Source organism: Orycteropus afer, unplaced genomic scaffold (assembly GCF_000298275.1).
Source record: "Orycteropus afer afer isolate SDZICR_OR568_19922 unplaced genomic scaffold, OryAfe1.0 scaffold00015, whole genome shotgun sequence".
NCBI classification, from domain to species: domain Eukaryota; kingdom Metazoa; phylum Chordata; class Mammalia; order Tubulidentata; family Orycteropodidae; genus Orycteropus; species Orycteropus afer.
Window position 1 is genome coordinate 14205078 of NW_006921602.1, and position 21123 is coordinate 14226200.

Here is a 21123-nt window from a genome sequence, read left to right on the forward strand (position 1 = left end):
GGTGGCAGGTTTTCATGGAGGCAATTAGCCACACATTCCATATCCTCTTCCTATCCTTGAGTCTCCTTTCTCTGTTGGCACAGACTTAATTTTGTTGTTGTTAGGTGCTGTTGGGTTGATTCCAACTCACAGTAACTCCATGTGACAGAATAGAACAGTCCCACAGAGTTTCTTGGCTATAACCTTTACAGAGGTATATACTCAAGTCTTTCTCCTGTGGAGACACTAGGTGGGCTTGAACTGTCAACTTTTCAGTTAGCAGCAGAGTGCTTAAGCATTTGTGCCACCAGGGCTCCTTAGATTTAATTTTACGTAATTAAAATCAATTTACATAGTTAAAATCAGTTTTGCACATATTAACATTCTAGTACATCTTGGTCATTTGAGTAGGTTCCATCTTGACGCCTTGAGAAATTTGTTTGTACTACCACTATGGCATATAACCCAGAACCAAATCCATTGCCATCACGTTGATTTGACTCAGTGACCCTAAAGGACAGAGCAGAATTGCCCCCAGAGGTTTTCCAAGGCTGTAAATCTTTACAGAAGGAGATTGCCACATATTTCTCCTATGGAGTGGCTGGTGGGTTTGAACCACCAATCTTTTGGTTTTCAGCTGAGTGCTTTAACCACTGCATCACCAGGGCTCCTTACTATGGCATATAACCCAAGTGAATTTGGTAAAAAACACATGAAAAATATAAACAGCATTTCTAGCCCCACAACCTGGGTTTCTACAGAGGCTGGAAAGCACAACATAGCTACTTGGAGAGGGGTCAGCCCATTCATAGCTATGTGATGCACTCCCATTCATTACCTGTCAGTGAATGATATAAACATGGGCTGCAGCAACAAAATTAGAAATTCTGACAGGACCTCTAGAGTCATGCTCAAGTAATCTTAGTATCAAAGATTAAAATAGTAAATCAAGGCTTTCTAGTAAGGTGGTGGTTGTTTTATAAGGTATCCACATCATCTAAACTAAGCCCTTTCAGAAAGTATCAATAAAAAATACCTTCTTGAGGATGATGTCAATGTAGCCTGCAATCAGCTGGGATATTTGCTCTCCTTCAGTGGTTTGTACTGAATAGTAGCTTTCCTGATACTCCCCAAAATCCTGGGGGGAAAAAAACCCACAATATAGATAGCATTAGGAGATAGCATCAGTAATTTTAAAGGCTAGAAGGTCGAGTTCCAAAACAAGATGGTGTACACACACTTTTTCCCTGCTCTTCCTGACCACATCCCAGGTACACCCTAAAGGAAGCTTTCAAATGCACTGAGACCCACACTAGTCCTTCTCTTTATCTCTAATTGTGCTAGAAGTTCCTAAAAATTGCAATATCTTTATGAGGGGTGTTTTCCCAGCCTGCCAAGAAAGAGAAGATTGATTCCACCTATATGAAATAGCTACAATAAGCAAAATCACAGAGACAAGAAGTAAGATTAGAGTTTACCAGGGGCTGCAGAGAGGGGAATGTGGAGTTAACGCTTAATAGTTAGAGTTCCTATTTGCAGTGCTAAACAAGTTCTAGAAATAGTGGTGATGGTTGCACAACACTGCAAATGTTATTGTTGTTATTTTGTACACTGTCCGGTTAGATTCCAACTCACAGAGACCCAATATGACAAAGTAGAGCTGCCCCATAAGGTTTCTTAGGTTATCTTTAGAGAGCTGGCTGCCAGGTCTTTTCTCTCATAGAGCTGTTGGTGGGTTCAAGCCGCTGACTTTTCTGTCAGCAATCAAGTGAACCAGGGCTCCTTATGAATACAATTAATGCTACTGAATCATACGTTTAAATGGTAAGAAATGGCTAATTTTATATTATATATATTTTACCACAAAAAAACAAAAAAAAAAGAGAAAGAAAAGAGAGAAAATAAAATACTAACTCAGAAGGCTGAGTCCTTTACAAAGGAAAGGAAAAAAAGTAGAACACTGTTAGGAAGATAGAACACTTGTCCTGGTGTGAAGCTGTTTGCCAGTTAACAAACTAAGAGGATGACTTACTAGAGTATCAGAGAGAAAGTGGTGGCTAAATAAACCTAAGCTTGGTGACATCTCTCTCACATCTACATCAGTCTACCTCTATGCCAATGACTTTCTACCATAGTCCCCAGTCCTCAGAGAGTGGGGAAACCCAGTGGACTTGAATATGAACTTCCTCCTGCTCCTCAACACCATCCAAGGCCATGCTGGTCCCCGAGTTGCCCTCTACCAATCCTTACCAGTGTGAAGCTCTTAGGTGAAGCTGCCCAGCGCTTGACTGTGGTAAGGGGCCACTCTTGCAAGACCTCCTTGGTCTTCTCATCCACGCGCATCACCGAGTCCTTGGTGATGCCCAGCAGTCGAGGCACCAGCTTGTTCTTGCCTTTCATCTTTTCCTGAAACAGGAGATACCAAGAGTCATTGCTCTTCCTCTGAATACATGTGAGTTTGCCAAGTGGTCAATGATTTTGCAGTTTTATCTGCGATTAACCTATCTACACTGTGCTTCAAAAGAGGCAGGGCCATTTGAAAAATGATTTTGAGGCTGGGAGAGTAACTCACCAAATTAAAGGGATGGAGAATAATTAGAAAGAGCTGAAACAGAGATGTCTGACCACATAGGTGTTCTTTTTGGAAAGAATGCCATTGTAGAGATGCTACTTATGTAAAATAGCAGTTTTTCTTTGTTTTGTTTTTTAAATTAATACTCAGAATTGAGGAAGGTGTGAAAGGGGACCACTATTGATAGGAATTTGAATTAGCAAAGTTTCTATGGAAGAAATGTGTTAATATCTATCCAATGCCTTAAAAATGCTCATACTTTGATACATCTCAGTTATAGGTATTTATTTCTTTTAAAAAGTCATAAGTGCGTGAAAATATTATGATATGAGAAAGCTCCACCAGAGTTTATTACAGCGAGAAACTAGAAACAGCAATTTGAATGTTAAATTGATAAAGAAGATTTCAGAAGTTGTAAATGGTATATCCAAGTAACAGACTGCTCTGTAACCATTAAAAATCATATTATAAAGAAACAAAAAGTTTCGTGGAAATAAATTATGGAAGCTGTATCATACAATTAAAAAATAATAAAACTATGTACAGCATGATGCTATGTGAAATAAAATTTTTATAGGCACATATACATTACATTTAAAAATGGTAGCAATGATAATCCTCTATGATTTGTATTATTTTATGCTTTCCCTTATTTCCAAAATTTCACTTAATGCATATATGTATATTTCCATTGCTGTTATGGGAAAAAATAAAAATAAAAAAACTTTCCAAAATACCAATACATATCATAATATTTCCTGAAACCTAGCAAAGATTTAAACAACTATTCTCAGAAAAATATACATATACATTCATATACAGTAAGTATGTAGCTGTATGTGGGGGTGTGTATACATACCCATACAGGAAACAGGTACTTGGAACAAGGCAGCAGCCTCCTAGATACTTGATAAACATTATCCCATAAATCTTCAGAGCATCCCACAAAAGTTGGCATCATCATCATCCCTATTTTGCAAATGACACCAATCTCTAAGAACTAAACTTGCCCAAGGTAGACATTGGTGAGTTGTAAAGCCACGATTCAACACAAATTTGAGTAGTTCAAAAACACCTCCAACTTTTAAGGTAGACTGTCCACCACAATTCACTGTCTTCTGATGCAAGTAACCAGAGAAAGGTGAAAATGGCCACCCCATGGGCATTTTCACAAGCCCTCAGATGGTGATGGTCATGGCATACCTCCAGCTTCCCCCAGAAGGAGGTGATAATATCAGGCATATGTGTGAGTGTGAGAGGAGAGGAATATGGACAGATAAGGACCTCCTAGTCTTTAAAAGTCAATGAGAAGAATCAGATTCTCAGTGCAGGGTGGAGTGAGTTGATCCATCTAATTTGGCTTCAGAAGGTACAGAGATTTTACGCATTGGTGCAAACCCAGCTGCTGGGACCCAGGAAGACGCCTGGAGATAAAATATGGTTTGTAGCTGTTGTCTTCATCTTTTCCCATCTGCACCTCTCCCCAGTGAAAGGCTTTGAGATGAGGGAATACAGAATTGTGATGTATTTCCCTGACTGTTGTCAACACAATTCTGGCATGGGAGAGGAAGCACTATGAACAAGCAAACAACTTACAGTGGGCATTCCATTAGAAAGTCATAGTTAGAAGAAGGGATGTAATGGACTCCACAATGCTGAAACTGAGCAGCAGACACCACCACAAGGCAATAGAATTATTTTAGTTCCTACTTACAAAATGCAGAACAGCTGGATAAAGTTACAATAGGGAATGGTTCAGATCTGTGTTAGCAAAGTGGAGGTCATTCCTGGTGCAGGGATCTGCCTTAGATCCAGTGACAGAGTCAACATTTTCAGCAGAGGGCCACAAGGTAATAACTCTCTCTCTTCCTCTTGTCTATACTGGGCATCTCACACCACTCAACACTCCTCCTTTCCAATATTCCACTACACAGACCAGTGTCCTTTATCTCCAGTAACTCAGGCTGAGACAGCCTCCAATAGAGACCTGCCTCTCTCCACTGTCCTTCAATAGCTGAATGGTTAAACAAACTGTGGCATGTCTGGCCCGTGGAATACAACACAGTGACAAAAAGGGGGTAAATGACAGATACAACAACTTGGGTGGCTCTCAAGGAAATGATACTGAGTGAGAAATCTCAAAAGGTTACGTACTATATAACTCCATTCATATAACATTTTTGAAATCACAAAATCATAAAAATGGACAACAGATGACTGGTTGTCAGGAGTTAAGAATGGGGTATGCTCTGATAGAGCCTGGTGAAACCCCTGAGACTATGGCCCCTAGATGCCCTTCAGGTCTGGAATTGAATCCACTCCTGTGGCTTCCAGCCAAACAAAAGACAGGCATATTAGCTGAGCATTAACATTAGGTAGATACATTCCTTGCAGAGATCAATCATGGGAGAACAGAAGGGCAGTGTATTCACAGGGAGACAGCTCAGGGGACAAGAGTACATGGGAGGGAAGGACACAGGGAAGAGGTAACTATGGGGGGGGGAGTGAGAAGAGAGCTGTTACATTGTGGGAAATTGCTGTCAATGTCATGAGACAAAATATGTATGAACTGCTCTATGGAAAATGAATTTGATCTGTAAACTTTCACCCAAATCACAATGAATATATATATATATATATATATTTAAAGAATGGGGGTATACGAGACAGAAAGGCAGGAGGAGGTATGTGTGGTTATAAATCAGTAGCACAAGGCATCCTTGTACTGGTGGAGTAACAGTTCTGGATCTTGATAGTGGTAGTTACATGAATATACATGTGATAAAACTGCACAGAACTAAACACACACACACACAAATGAAAACATGCAAAACTGGTGAAATGTGAATAAGATCTGTGTATTGCACCAACGTTAATTTTCTGGTTGTGATACTGTACTAGTACCACTAGAGGAAACTTGGTAAAGGGTATACCTGACCTCTCTGTATTATTTTTGCAACTTTTTGTAAATCTATAATTATTTCAAAATAAAATTTCAAAAAATGATTTTGTTTATCTTGTTATAAAATAAACAATCATAACAACAAGAAATAATAATTTTGTTCCTTCGTTTTCTAATGTTATGTTGATTTTTGTTCTAATTTTTATGTCTTTCTTCATTTCCCAGAACTTCCCAAATAAAGTTAAAGGGTAATAATGTGCTGGGAGGCACACTTGTTTTGATCCCAACTCTTACATGGTTCTTTCTAGCATTTCTCTGTTAAGTATTCTATTGTTAGATTTGAAATAGATACTCTATAATGTTGAAAAAGTATACTTCCATTCCAGCACATTTTGTTAAGGATGAGGTGCTGAATTGTACCAGACATCTTTCCAGCTTTAAATAAAATCATTATCTGATGCTGTCATATTTGACCAATACATCTGATATACTATGTTCATGAACTAATAATATTGAACCATCCTGGAATTTTTAATTGTATACATTTTAAAATATGCAAAATATGGTCAACTAAAGTACATTTATCAAAAACAATTTTTAAATAAAATAACATACTAAATAGCACCACTGAGCAAAAAAATTAAAGTGAAGAACGTGCTTTTAATATTTTATAAAATGACAAAAAAACTCTAATAAAAACAAAAAATTGAATCTTTAAGAGATATCTAAGAACTTTTCGTACTGCCTACCTTCTTGACCATCTCCTCTCTTGCAAGAGATGACAATTTGAAAAGAACAAGGAGAAGAAGAAATGAAGGAAATACCAAAAAAAGGGAGACATAAAAGAAAGGAGGAAGGGAGGGGAAGAAAGGAACAAAGGAAGGAACAAATTCCCATCACTTTCTTGTTCTGCTTTAAATAATTTTGTAAAAGGGAAGTCTTGGTTTGACCAAATTTTCAAAACCTTGCTACAATCATCTTCTAATTCTCCATCTATGTAATTCTACAAGCTGTTTGCAGATTTTTCTTTGGACAACAAATTTCCTTTTTCTACAATCTGCTAGTCTATTTCTCTTCCTGTCTAATTATATGCAGTATGCTGTTTATTATTCTAAATTTGCTGACTTACATGGAAGAGATACAACATTTCTTTAGCACATCACTGAAACTGACTCTAATTGTATTAATGGAAAATGATGAGAATGCAAGAGATGAATTTCATACATGAAGGACTACAGAAAAAGAAAGCAGACAAAATTGATGCCAATATTATTGGACACACTGAAAATTTGTTTAATCTTTGTCCCTATGAGGTGTTGGAACTCATGTTGCCCTTTGGAATAATGAATACAAAGCAGATCTTTTTACTAAAACTAGTAGACCAAAGATCTTACCACGTGTTCATGTTGTGTGTGGGTTGGGAGAGTACCTATGATGATGACAACAGGTGACTACATCTCAAAAAGGGTCACCTGAGCAAAAACAGCACAGTGTAGTGGTTGGGAAGATGGGCTTTATGGTCAGAGACCCAAAATCTAGTCTTAGTTACTAGGCTTATGGCTGAGTCATTTGATCTCTTTGGTTTTGACTTTTCATCTATAAAAAGAAGAGAATAATCTTATTTCTCTCATTGGGTTGTTGATAGGTTCAAATAAGACATGCTTGATCTATAATTGTTTATTAAATGTTATTATTGTGATTATTAACATTGGGAATTAGAATCATTATTAACCTAGAAGGCATTCAGTTAAAACTTCTATTAAATAGAAAAAGCTTGACTTCTAAATTATGTTCCATATAAACAATTTGATTGATGTATGCTTTCTTCATTGGCAAGGGCCCCAGCATATTCTGCTATAAAACTGAGAGCTGATTTGGTTAATGTAACCAATCCACAAGAACTATACACCTCTCTTTAGTATAGTATCATTTACTCCTTGTCTCAATGAAGCACCTTGTGAAAAGAAGAACCCAGATAAGCATCTATATTCCCAAATGTTCTGGAATCCAACTGTAACTTCCTTCTTCTGTAGTTCTCTTTCAGTTCCGGGAAAAGGAAATAAATTAAACCACCCTGTCTATGGCCTTCTGACTTCAGTCCCTGAAAGCAGCTATAATACAGCTGATTACACCCCCATCTGCAGCAAGTAACACAAGGAACCAGCACATACAGTGGCATGTTCTCCCAGCCAAAGGGAAGAGGCAGGAGACCCAGAGCCAGAGCAATGTAAGTGGAAACCCATGAAATCTACTGACTGGATAATTAAAATTATCCATAATAAAATTATTAAAATTATCCAGTATATGAGGATGGGAATAGTAAAGTTAATGGAGCTACTGAAAGGATTTATCAGTCAACTTAAGAATGGACTCACTCTTAGACATGCTTCAAGCCTAAAACTGAACTCACCCCCATGGCTCAATATTCGCCCAAACATAAAAAGGCCTAAAAGGTGAACAGTAACACCAAGGGAGTACACAGCCCTTAGAACAATCAATCATACAAGATAAAAAGGGCAGCATTTGCCTAAGAAGAAAGCTCAGAAGGCAAGAAGGGAGAGGAAAGAAGGACGAATAGAAATAGTAAACATAAGGAAAAAGTGGTTAGAGTGCTATTATATTGCAGGGATTGCAACAAAACAAAATGTGCATGAATTGTTGAATGAAAAACCAATCTGTCTGTAAATTTTTACCCAGATCACCATAAAAACTAGTAGACCAAAGTTATTTTAAAAGAAAGAAAGAATGTATCTACTCAGGGCCTACTTCTACTTGCCTACAGATTGGATTTCAAAGACATACCTCTTTCCTCTTAGAAATACACAATGAAAGACAAATAATTCCCATAAAAACAGATCTGAAGGCCACAAAAATTCCAAAGACCGATACTCAAGCACACAAATTAAGTGCCATATTTACCAAAGGAACTTGATTTCATCTGTGAGTCAACAATCTTCACTTGGTCCAGTGGATGCTTGACATTCATCCATGAAACATTCTTAGGAGAAAGTCTTAACAAGTAAAACTTAACACAATCCTTCAATTACTTTGTGGCATTGACAGTGTAGCAAGTCAACACACACAAACTTGCAGGTTCATATACTTCATGTCTGAGCCAACCTAAGCTTGGGTTACCACATGCCACGACCCTTTCTCAGGAAGAGCTGGAACCACAGATGGTAACATCTGCAAATGTGAGGTCCCCAGATATGACAAGCCAAGCTGAACAGCAAACACATTAACAAAAGATAAAGTAGTAAAGAGGAAAACACTATCTCCAACCTACCCAACTCACCTTCACAAGGAAAAAGGACACACCGTAAGTCCTCAGGGACCGGGCGAGTTTGACATACTTCACCTTGGCTTCAATTTCACTCATCTCTCCACAGTTCTTGTGCTCCTACAAAAATGACAGTAGCCAGGGACCAGTTATTGCAGCTCTGCCAGCTGGTGGACTTAATGAGAGGTAGGTACTACCCATGGTGCATGTAGTGGCTATGAACAATCTGTGATGTTTGTGTCGAAGACCCCTTCATGACATGAGACTCTCACCCAGACTGAGGGTAGAAGCACACAGAAAGTGCTTAACTAGAGTTCGAGCCCCAACACCCTACAAATTTCACAACTGTATGCAACAATGCATGCTCACGTGCAGTGTGGCAGGAACACAGTTCATAACTGCAATCAGATATTCAAAGGACTTCAGGTTCCAAAAAGGAACCAACATTTTCATGTTAGCTAGAAAAAATGTTCTCTTTAGGAGAGATATCATTCTAATCTCTAGCCAGCATATTTTTTTCCCAAAGAGCAGGATATATAAGTGTCTGTATATCATAATGCTTGGGAAAAAAATACCAGGTAGAAAATATGTTTTATACATTTGAAATATGTATTTCAATTTGAATTTACATTTCAAGACCGAAGACAACTTCTCTATGTTGGATTCACTAACGTGACTGTTTCACAGCCAAGGTGATGATAGGGCTTTTCCTACTGGTTGCCTAGTTTTTAAATTTTATAATTGGATTTTTAACAAAGGCATCAGCTTTCACATTCTAGCATCTGGATCCGGACAAAGAAGCTAGTTAAAGTTTCTTCCCCAGGACACTTTAATGGTATAGCACCTTGCTTCAATGCTACCAAGATAAAACCAAAATCTAAATCTGTTACCGATCAGTCGATTCTGACTCATCACAACCCTATGTGTTAAAGAGTAGAAATGCTCTGGGGTTTTGTTGGCTGTAATTGTTACAGAAGCCTTTCTTCCACGGTGCTGCTGGCTGGGATCAAACCGCCAACCTTCAGGTTAGCAAGAGAGCACAAACTGCTCATACCACTCTGGGATCTTGCTACCAAGATAATGCCTCTTGAAATTAAATGTATGAACATTTTCCTCAGAAGGGCTAAGTAACCTTTAGCAAGAAGGTAAGGATTAAGATAATAAATCTGCCTAAAGTAGAACTGTCAGCTTTTTTACTCTTGAGCCACTCATCATTTATTACATAAGAAAAGTATATGCACAGGGTGCTAACTATAATGCGCAGAGGCCCGTCTCCTACTAATAAATGAGGCTAGGGAGTGAGGAGAACAATAAATTCTCTACATTTCCAATACCTGAAATATCCTCTTTTCAGCTCCTCTCTGCTTGATGTATTCTTTGGGCAGGAATTCCTTTAGACTAAAAGGGAAGAAAAAAAGGAAGGCATTTATTATGTTCTAAGATGAGGGGAAAGAAAAAAGAGTACTTTTCATAAAGCCCATAGTTAAGTCACTAACTCGCCCAGTCTTTTATGGTATAATTAATAACATATTGCCGTATCCCAGAATGCATTTAAATAAAGACAGAAATAAAAAAGTCTGACTTAAAAAAAAAGGGTCAAACTACTATATTTAAGGAAGAAAGAATTTCTAGGATATATTGTTAAGTGGGAAAAAAAAATGGTGTAAGAATATACAATATGATACCCTTTGTAAGAAAGAAAGGAATTTTTATTATTTTATTTTTAAAACTATAGAAGAACAAATGTAGAACTGACAAAAATAATTCTCCATGGGGAGACAGGGAGCTCTGGTGGCATAGTGCCTAAGGCATCTGACTGCTAACTAAAAGCCTGGAGGTTCAAACCCACCAGTCACTCCTCAGAAGGAAGGTTGGGCAATCTACTTCTGTAGTGATACCACCTCGGAAACTCAAGGACGGGTTGTTATAAGTCGGATCTGACTTGATGACAGTGAGTTTTTTTTTTTTTTTTAAATGGGGAGAGGTGGAAAACAGGGGGAAAGAGCAGAAGGATAGAAATTAAACCTCTCTGACTGTTCCTTGTATTACAGGAAATTACATGAAATCGCAAAGGAGAGAAGAAATGCAATCCCTGAAAGTCAAAGCAAACTGAAACAAATGAACTTAACAGTTTATCATGTTGGCAGCTTAACTATAGGGAAAATAATGATTTCAAGTAACCTTGAAAACAATCTTTTGACATATATCCCTACTAACAGTAGACTTGTTAGTAACAATATTGATATCATTATTTTAAAACTAATACCCTCTCTACCTCCCCCCGCCACTTGCTACATATATATATACACACATACATATACACACACACATATACACAAATATAAAACTAGGATAGTATAATATACATAAACAGGATGCTGTAATATAAATAGGATAAAGCAAATGAGTAATTACATTAATTGTTAGAAACTAAAACTTCCAGCATGAAATAGAAAAAAATAAAGTAAAAAAAAAAAGTTGACTAAAAACCCCCTAATCCTTCATTTGAATTGGAGATATTGGTCTCCTCGTTTTTCTTTTTCTAAAAAAACAAACCAACCAACCAACCCCCGCCTCCCCTGTATTTTCTACTTAGGTCCACTGAAAAGAATGGAAGCAATGACAAACTGGTGGCAATAAGCACCTCAAATACCTTGGCTATATAGTTTTCAAATACTATTTGCCACTGAAAGGAACTTGGTATGCCTGGAGAAAGGGCTGATTCTAGGTCTGGAGCAAGAAATGTGTAAAATTTTCCCAGGACTTCACATGCCTTAGATTAAGGAAGTTATCAAAATGACACTGGATTTCCAATGGCAAAAAATAGGACTCTTTCCAAGACTTTATAAAAAGAAGGGAGAACACTATAATGTGCCCATCACCCAGCTTCAATAATTATCACCTCATAGCCAGTCACGACTCACCTGCTTTCCCAAAGCCACTAAGTGACAAACTGATGGGAAACTTTGTAAAGGGTGGATTACTCTGACAACATCTAAACCCACAGATCAATATTTATATTGATATAAGTGGGAAAACCAGACTACTTGACCTTGAGACCAGAAGAACTTTATAGTGCCCAGCTACCACTTCAATCACTCAGAAAGAGATCAAATAGGAGATCCTGGATAGAGTAGGAGAAAAATGTGGAACAAAACTCATAAAAAAGACCAAGCTTACTGATCTGAAAGAGACTGGTGAATCCCCCAAACTATGGCCTCTAGTCAACCTTCGAGTCCAGAATTGAACTCACACCTGTGGCTTCCAGCCAAACAATAGAAAGGCAAGTATGTATGTATGTATATATATGTATATATATGTGTATATATATATATATATACCAGGTATGTGTGTGTGTGTATACATATACCAGGTATATACATACCAGGCGTATATATACCAGGTAGGTACATTCCTTATAACAATCAACCATGGGAGACCAGAAGGGCAGTATTTGCACAGGGAGATAGCTCAGGGGGCAGGAATGCATAGGGAAGAAGGAGACAGGGAAAACTAACCACAGGGAGGAAGTCGGAAGAGAGATGTTACATTGTGGGGATTGCAATCAATGTCATGAACCAAAATGTGGATGAACTGTTGTCTGGAAAATGAATTTGCTCTGTAAACTTTCACCCAAATCACAATGAAGGAAAAAAAAAAAAAAAAAAAAGAACTCCTCAAAAATAAATAAATAAATAAAGTGGGAAAACTAGACAATATATCTATCTATATAGATATAGATACATATCTCCTGATTGATACACTAGGAAGTAAATAGCGCCAGTCAGAAAGTATTCATGGTATTAATTAATTAATTGAAAATTTAATTAAGCCCCTGTTTGTTGTTGTTGTTAGGTGCCGTCAAGTCAGACCTGACTCATAGTGACCCCTCCTTGGGTTCCTGAGGTGGTATCACTACGGAAGTAGATTGCCCAACCTTCCTTCTGAGGAGTGGCTGGTGGGTTTGAACTGCCAGCTTTCTGGTTAGCAATCAAGTGGCTTAGGCACTACGCTATCAGAGCTTCTTAATTAAGCCCCTAGATCTAAATGTTTACAAAAGAAGGGATGGAGGATAATGTTATATACCACCAAAGGGTACAAGCAGCCAAATCCAAATATAGGAAATTCTACAAAAATAATCCAGGTACCTCATAAATGAATGGCTTTGGGAGTGGTGCTAAAGATGGGAAAATAGTAACAGATTTTAAAAGATTTATGAAATATATCTATTACAAAGCTATAGTAATCAAGATAGTTTGGTACTGGTATAGGACTAGAGATCACAGAACAGACACAGAGATGAATGGAACAGAACTGAGAATCCAGAATTGATTTTTTATAAAGATGTCAATACCATTCAATAAGGAAAGAATAGCTTCTTCAACAAATTGTGCTAGACAGCTAGATTCCCACATGCAAAAGAAGATGGACCCCTAACTTACACCATGAACGAAAATGAACTAAAAAACATATCAAAAACCTAAATGTAAGAGTTAAAACTTAAAACTCTTAGAAGAAAACAAAGTAAATCTTCACTACCTAAGTTAGGCAAAGCCTTTTTAGATATGACAACAAAAATATATGCAGCAAAAGAAAAAATCAATAAATTGGACTACATCAAAATTAAAAACTTTTGTAACATAAGTTATTTCATCAAAAAAGTGAAAAGATAATTCACAGAATGTGAGATAATATTTGCAAATCACAATCTGATAAATTATTTGTGTCCAGAATATACAAAGAAGCTACAACTCAACAATAAAAGATAAATAATACATTTTTTTTAAATGGACAAAGGCTCTGAATAGATATTTTGGATCTAAAAGAAGATATATAACTGGCCAATAAGCATATAAATAGATGTCCAACATCATTAGCCATTAAGAAACTACAAATCAAAACCATAATGACATACCACTGCACACCCACTGTTGTTGTTATGTGCCATTGAGTTGGACCTGACTCATGGAGACCCCTCTTTGGGTTTCCGAGGCAGTATCACTATGGAAGTAGATTGCCCAATCTTCCTTCCAAAGAGTGGGTTTGAACCACCAGCCTTCTGGTTAGCAGTCAAGTACCTTACGCACTATGCTACCAGAGCTCCGAAGCACATCCACTAGGCTAAAATGAGAAAGACAGATAATAGCAAGTGTTGATGAGGATCTGGAAAAACTGGGACCCTCATATATGGCTTGTGGGAATGTAAAATGATGAAGATGTGTTGGAAAATTGGTAGTTCTTCAAAATGTTGAACATCAATTCCATATCTAGGGTTATACCTAAGAAAAATGAAAATACACTTTCACACAAAAACCTATACATGAATATGCATAGCAGCATTATTCGTTAATAGTGGAAAAGTGGAAATAACCTGAACAGTTTTTCCAGACCCTCATCAACACAATGGGTAAAATGTGATTTATCCATACAATGACATATTATTCAGCCATAAAAAGGAATGACATACTAATATATGCTGCAACATGGGAGAACCTTGAAAACATTATGCTAAGCAAAAAAAGCCAGTCACAAAAGACCAGATATTGTATGATTCCAAGTATATGAAATGTTTAGAATAGATAATCTGTAGAGATAGGAAGTGAATGAATGATTGCAAGGCATGGAATGGAAAGAATAGAGATGACTGCTAACAGGTATAGGGTTTCTTTTAAGAAGGATGAAAATGTTCTAAAATTAAATTGTGGTGATGACTGCACAATCCTATAAAAATACTAAAAAAACCACTGAATTGCACATTTTAAATGAGTGAACTATATGCTACATGAATTATACCTCAATAAAGTTGTTAAAAGGAAGAACATATCAACCAAATACAATTCACAGACTTGCTTGGATCCTGGTGTGAACCAAATATAAAATGACATTTTAGAGACAGTAGAGAAAAAGGGAACATATTGGGTATTAGATGAAATTAAAGAATTAATGCTAATTTTGTTGGTTGTAAGGATGGATTTGTGGTTGTGATTCATTCTTTTGAAAAAAAAAAATTCCTCTATTAGAGAAACATACTGAATGAAGTATTTATATATGAAATGATATGCTATCTTAGATTTGCTCTAAAATGCTCTAGTGAAAAAGAAGGGGTGGGGGAGGCTCAACTTCTGGTTCCATTAAAACTTTAATAACGATCAATCTGCAAACTGCTTCCTTAGACAAAGAAATTCCAGGGATCTGAGTCTGAGCACCAGCAGAACACTTGCCTCAAGAGACCCAAGGCAGATAGCAGAAGGGAGCCTGAAAAATACCTAAGCAGCAGCAGTAACTTAAAAGTTATGATCATGATTAAGCAACTTCCTGGACAAAAATGAATGATTTCAAGAACTGGAAAGCATCAATATCACAAGAGAAGAAGGTGAGTCCCAGAGAGGTTGAGTGGCTTATAAGTAGCAGGGGGCCTTTGACCTCCCAGACCAAGAGTGGATCCACCCCATCACACAGCCATTTCAATTTTCTTTGCCACGAGTACACTTACAACAACGATGAAGCAGCATCACTATGTGGGCTTCAGCTGGGGGCCTCTAGACAGTAAGTTCCATGCCATCAACAAAGAGACACCTAAAAAAGGTTACTAAAAGTACCCAAAAGAGGCTCCATGGCAAGCCCCCTCAGAACTATGATAATGTTGCCAGAAGAGCACCACATGCTGGTATCTAGGGGCCAATGAGAGTTAGAATATGCTGGAGATCTATGTCAAGAAAGTTCTGTGTTGCTGCAAGCTGCCCTGCACTCAATTCTGCGAAACCAATCCACCCAAGTCAGCCTTCTATCCATTCTCCAGTGGGTACTGAAAAGAACTTCCAGAAGCTTACACTAGAGGTATTACCTTGCTGTCTCAAAAATGGATTTTCTGGAAGCTTAAAGTATTATAAAATATGAAGTGTGTGTGTGTGATGCATTTTGCTCAGTAAATCAGTAAAGTGCAGAGTGTCAGCAGAAAGCTGAAGCAAGCAGGCAGCCTGTCATCACAGCCTGCCAGGCAGCGGTGCAGCAGTTCCAGCTCAGTTGTTGTTTTGATTACCAAACCCGGGTTTGGAAGGCTCCTGAGCATCTGGGACATGCATACAAGTGAAATCTGTCAGCCTTCTCTGAGAAAATGGGTCAGGTTGTCAAACCTGATTGGAAAATTTTCTCCTAATTAAGCAAGCTCTGGCCAAGCACAGTCCCTCCCTTTTCCTCCGTAAATGTTCCCTCCTTAAAAGGCCAGCCACATCTAAAATTAGTACATTTAGATCCCACTCCTCAAAACCCTACTGCCAGCCTTGTACCAAGTACATGTAATCATGTTCCTTTCTGAATGCAATAATAATAATAGATCCTCTACCTCACCAATTAGATTTATAAATGCGCAGGCTTATAAATCCACAGGAGGGTGAAAGCTTGCAACCAAAAGACTCCTCTCTCATGAGCCTCATGCTTCTGCTACAGCTGAGTCAGTGTCCCTACCAATGGTCATTTGTACTTGGTCCCCAATCTATTGTGGCTGGTTACATACACATGATTAAGTAATATACTGATATATCCCATAATCTGCTAAAACAGTACCAAAAGGGAGTTAAGTTAATGAACACTTCCTAAACCCACTGCTGTGGAGTCAATTCCAGCTCACAGTAGCCCTATAGGACAAAGTAAAACTGTTCCAGAGTTTCAAGGCTATAAATCTTCATGGAAGCAGTCTACCACATCTTTCTCCTGCGGTAGATTCGAACTGCCAAACTTTCAGTTAGCAGCCAAGCACTTAACCACTGCACCACCAGGGCTCCCAAATGCTTCCTAAAGGTAGTAATTTACAAAAAGCTATTAAATTATCTATCAGTGACAAAACTGCAAAAATACTTAAAAGAAAAATATAAAAATCTAGGAACATTCTGTGTTCAAATTGCTTCATAGTTGTCTTTATATCTATGCATTAAACGTGTGGTTCATACAGGAAAAACCATGTAGAACTCCCATCAGGGGACCTGTACCCTCAAAAAACCTTGGCCTTACATCAAAAGATTGGGACATGAATGCCGAGGTTTAAGGTTAAAATAATAAGTTTTCAGAGATGTGGATATCATTTGTTAGGATTTTGCATTTTAACTGACTTTTGGGATTATCTAACCAACAGTCCAAACCATTTTGATAAATGAGTTTCTACTATTAACAGTAACTGTTATTTATTGATCAAACATTCTTCAGGAGCTTTACATGCATAAACAGATTAAGTAAATTCTGACAAAAGTCCTAGGGAAAAACATCCCATTTTATACGTAGAATCTGAGGCTTAAGGAGGAGGTTAAGTAACGTCCATAGGCACAGTCGGCAAGTCAAAACGCTGTCCGTGGGTTCCAGAGATTATGCCCTTAGCCAGTGTCTTCAGTCAAATGACATCATGTTGGTTAATATTTTAGAATCTTTACACAAGGAAAGGAGTAAGATGACAGAAATATCCAATCAAATGATGACAATAAGACCATGGTGACAGTAGTCAACTTTTTAGAAATGCCTAGAAGCCTAAAGTCAGGTAAGGTGAATTTATTAATATACTGGAGGAGGCGTCTGGATTCAAATCCAGATGTTCATTAAAACCTCATTCTCTTATGTAAAACCTAAAGTGCCTCTGCAAGTAATTCCAAAAGAAAAGTTCGAAAGATGTTTTCAGGTCCTGCAATAAGTATACTTGTACATGGGGAAGCAGCTGTGATATGGGGTAATGTTAACTATCTCTCATTTGTCCCAGAGCTGTTACCAAGTAAATTGCATGATCATGGGCTAGTCGTTAACTATGTTAGTTGGTTTTATCATCTGACAAGTAGAGAGGATTCCTACTTTGGAGTGTTATTGGTCACATGAACTGAAATCAATGGATGGCCTCTCATTCATGAAGGCATCAATAGGAACATACAAAGAATGTCACCAGCTTTGGATGACAGTGGCACCCAAAGGCCACTGGAACACCCAGACTTACTACCTCCAACCTTTTTGTCTAAACATCAATTGACATAATATCTCAGATTTGGTATTGCCTTGTTGTTGTTAGGTGCTGTCAAGTCATCTCTGACTCATAGCGAGCCTATGGATAGCAGAACAAAACACTGCCCAGTCTTCTGCTAGCCTTGTGATCCTTGCTATACCTGAGCTATACCTTGCTATATCATCGTTGTAGCCACTTCTTCGTTGACCCTCCACGTAATCAAGCATGATTTGGTTTTGCCTAAGGTTCTCAACGTGTGGTCCTGGAACCAGCTGCACCAGGACTGCCTGGCAACATGTTAGAAATACAAATTCTCAGTTCCAACCAAAGATCCACTAAATGAGAGGCATAGTGCCTAAGGCATTTGACTGCTAACGAGAAGGCTGGCAGTTCAACCCACTAGCCACTCCTCGGAAGGAAGACTGGGCAATCTATTTCCGTAGAGATACCACCTCAGAAACCCAAGGAGGGATCACTATGAGTCAGAACCGACACCACGGCAGTAAGTTTGGTTTTGGTTTTAAGGTGAAGTCCAGCAGTCTGTGTTTTAACAAGCCCCCTGGGTAATTCCAATGCATACCGAAGTTCAAGAACCACTGACACAAGGCATAAAAAGCTCAAATTATGGAATCAGAGCCACCTGAATTTAAATCCAGACTTGAAGATCAGCAATTCAAAATTGTGTCTGTGTGATGGAGAATACTGGTTAAGTATGGTTAATGGTGATGATGACATAAGTCGGGAGGAAGCACTGACTGAACAGAGAAATGCTTAGGGTGGCAAAAAGAATTGGAGTGAGTAAAGATGGCAATGGAGAAGCAGCAGATTGGGTCAAGGGTCTGATTCAGCTACACAGTAGTTCTGTGATCCTGAACCAATATAAGGATAGGCCACGATGGGTTCAGAGGCAGCTGAGGGCTGGAATAAAGTCAGAAGTTGCTGGTTTGAAAGTTCTAAAGTTGGAAAGTAGCCAGGGGGGTAGACAGCAATTTTACGAAGTGCTCCTAGGAAGAAACAGTGAAGGCACCATTGTATGGTCATAACCTCCCAAAACTGATAGGAGAGCTAAGGGCTATCAGGAGCATAGGACAGAAGCAAATAATAAACAGTGCATAAAGATATGAAAATGATCTTTAATTGTATTTTCTTTTCATTTGGTGAGTGGGTGGTGGTGAGCAGATAGAAGGTAAGACAGTGAAAAACAAAAGCTGAAATACAAGCTTCATTGTTAGTTTGAAAACAGAGGATCTACAGCCAAATCATTCTGCCAAAAGCACACAGATCAACTCCAAAGGAGTATGTTTGACACAGATGCCAAAAGAAAAACTGACTTAAGATCTCCCACTGTGTCAAAAGCTTTGCTTGTTGACAACAGAATTATCTTAAGCTTGTGGGGAAAACATTCCAAGTCCACTTTAAATTCTTCCCCAACAGAGATTCATACCCTGGGTTGCTTTGTTTTACCAACAAAATACTGTAGAGAAACAAGCAAATATTCCCTATATGCAAACACTACTAGAGGGTTACAGTAATCAAGGATGAGAGAGAGGTTTCTTCCACAGCTAGTTACCTGACTACCTACATCCACTGGGCCATTTTTTCCCTATAACATACAGAGTAAAGATCAGGACAAACAAATGGAAATTTTTTGATTGACCTCCAATCCTATTAATTTTGCCTCTGCTACGTGTTATATACCCAACCTCAATGAATGCAAGCTTTACTACCTCAAGTCCAGACTATTGCAACATTTCTTAAAGAAATGCTAATTATGAGACATTTCAAAAACACAGAAAACTATGTTGTTGTTGTTATGTGCCGTGGAGTCGGACCCGACTCATAGCGACCCCTCCTTGGGTTTTCCAAGGCAGTATCACTACGGAAGTAGATTGCCCCATCTTCCTTCCGAGGAGTGGCTGGTGGGTTTGAACCGCTAGCCTTCTGGTTAGCAGTCAAGTGCCTTAGCCACTATGCTACCAGAGCTCCTATAGAAAACTATATACCTCATAATTTACATATGTACCAACAAGTTTAAATACATGTTAAAACATTATCATATTTGCCTTATGTTCACCCCCTCCCCCCCCATTTTTAAAGAAAGAGAGCACAGATTTACTTTCAATACCACACCAGTCTTCTCACCCCAGCTAATAGTGGCCACTTTCTTGACATTAGTTTCCACACATATTTTAATACATGCCTACATCTTCTTGTATCTATAAATAATGTATCCCATTTCTCTCTTTGTATCTGTTTTAAAATATAACAGGTTCCTGATCTGAAATGTTTTGTTTCCTTTATAAAGTACTTTGGTGTTATTATATATTTCAGTTTGTGCCCATCTGACGGGTATGAAATACTATATCCTTGTTGATTTTGCCTTTTCTAGATTGAACATTAGGTAGACTATCTATCCATATCTTTCTAACCAAACCAAACTCACTGCTGTCGAGTTGGATCTGACTCAGCGACCCCTTCTTGGGTTTCCAAGTCGGTGTCATTACAGAAGTAGATTGCTCAATCTTCCTTCTGAGGAGTGGCTGATGGGTTTGAACCACCAGCCTCTGGTTAGCAGTCAGATGCCTTAGGCACTACGCCACCAGAGCTCCCATATCTTTATAAGCCAATGGAATTTCTTCTTTTCTAAAGTGACTGTTGATATACTGGATTATCTCTTTTCTTAGAAGAGCTTTTTTTTATCTTTTTAATCTTATTCAACATTAAATATGCTAATGTTAATATTAATTACAAATCTATTCTTTGGTATTATGCATTGTGGATATGAAAAATTCCTTCTTCCAGCCTAGAGCTTCATTTCTTGAACCTGGGAGCTCTGGTGGTGCAGGACCGAAGGCATTCTGCTAACCAGAAGGCTGGTGGTTCAAACCCACTAGCCACTCCTGGGAAGGAAGATTGGGCAATCTACTTCCGTAGCGATACCGCCTCGGAAACCCAGGGAAGGGTCGCTATGAGTTGAATGCACTGGACAGCAGTGAGTTTGGTTTGGTTTTGGATTCTCGAACCTTGACCAGTCCAGATTACTTTTTAAACAGCCTCACTGAGATATTCCAGTATTATTTTTCCTTTAGAAAATTATTTTATTTTCAGATAGTTCTGCAGATTAAAAAAAAAAAAAAAGACTATTTTTAAAAGCAGTTCTAGTTTTACAGAAAAAATAGTGCAGAAAGTACAAAGAATTCTCATACATACCCTCCCCCCTGCATATTATCTCACATTAGTTTTAAGACTAGTTTAGATTGATTCAAATTTTTATAATGTCAAGCCTTCCTATATGTTAACATAGCAAATCACTCTATTTAGATTTTCTTTTAAACTCTTAACCCGACTTTTATCATTTTATTAGTAAGATCTTAGAGATCTTTGGATAACTTCATTCTAAGGTAAATTATACTTTA

The 21123-nt window shown here is 38.0% G+C and overlaps 1 protein-coding gene across 1 annotated transcript in view; it reads right to left on the minus strand.

The window, feature by feature from the left end:
• The window catches only part of TLN2 (talin 2), a 278945-nt gene that overhangs the window by 233136 nt on the left and 24686 nt on the right, over positions 1 to 21123 (minus strand). The window contains exons 7-10 of the mRNA XM_007958215.2: positions 10068 to 10131; positions 8749 to 8853; positions 2230 to 2385; positions 1016 to 1117 (exon numbers count right to left, since the gene is read on the minus strand). Coding sequence (XP_007956406.1) covers positions 1016 to 1117; positions 2230 to 2385; positions 8749 to 8853; positions 10068 to 10131 — 427 coding nt within the window. The remainder of the gene's footprint in view (positions 1 to 1015; positions 1118 to 2229; positions 2386 to 8748; positions 8854 to 10067; positions 10132 to 21123) is intronic.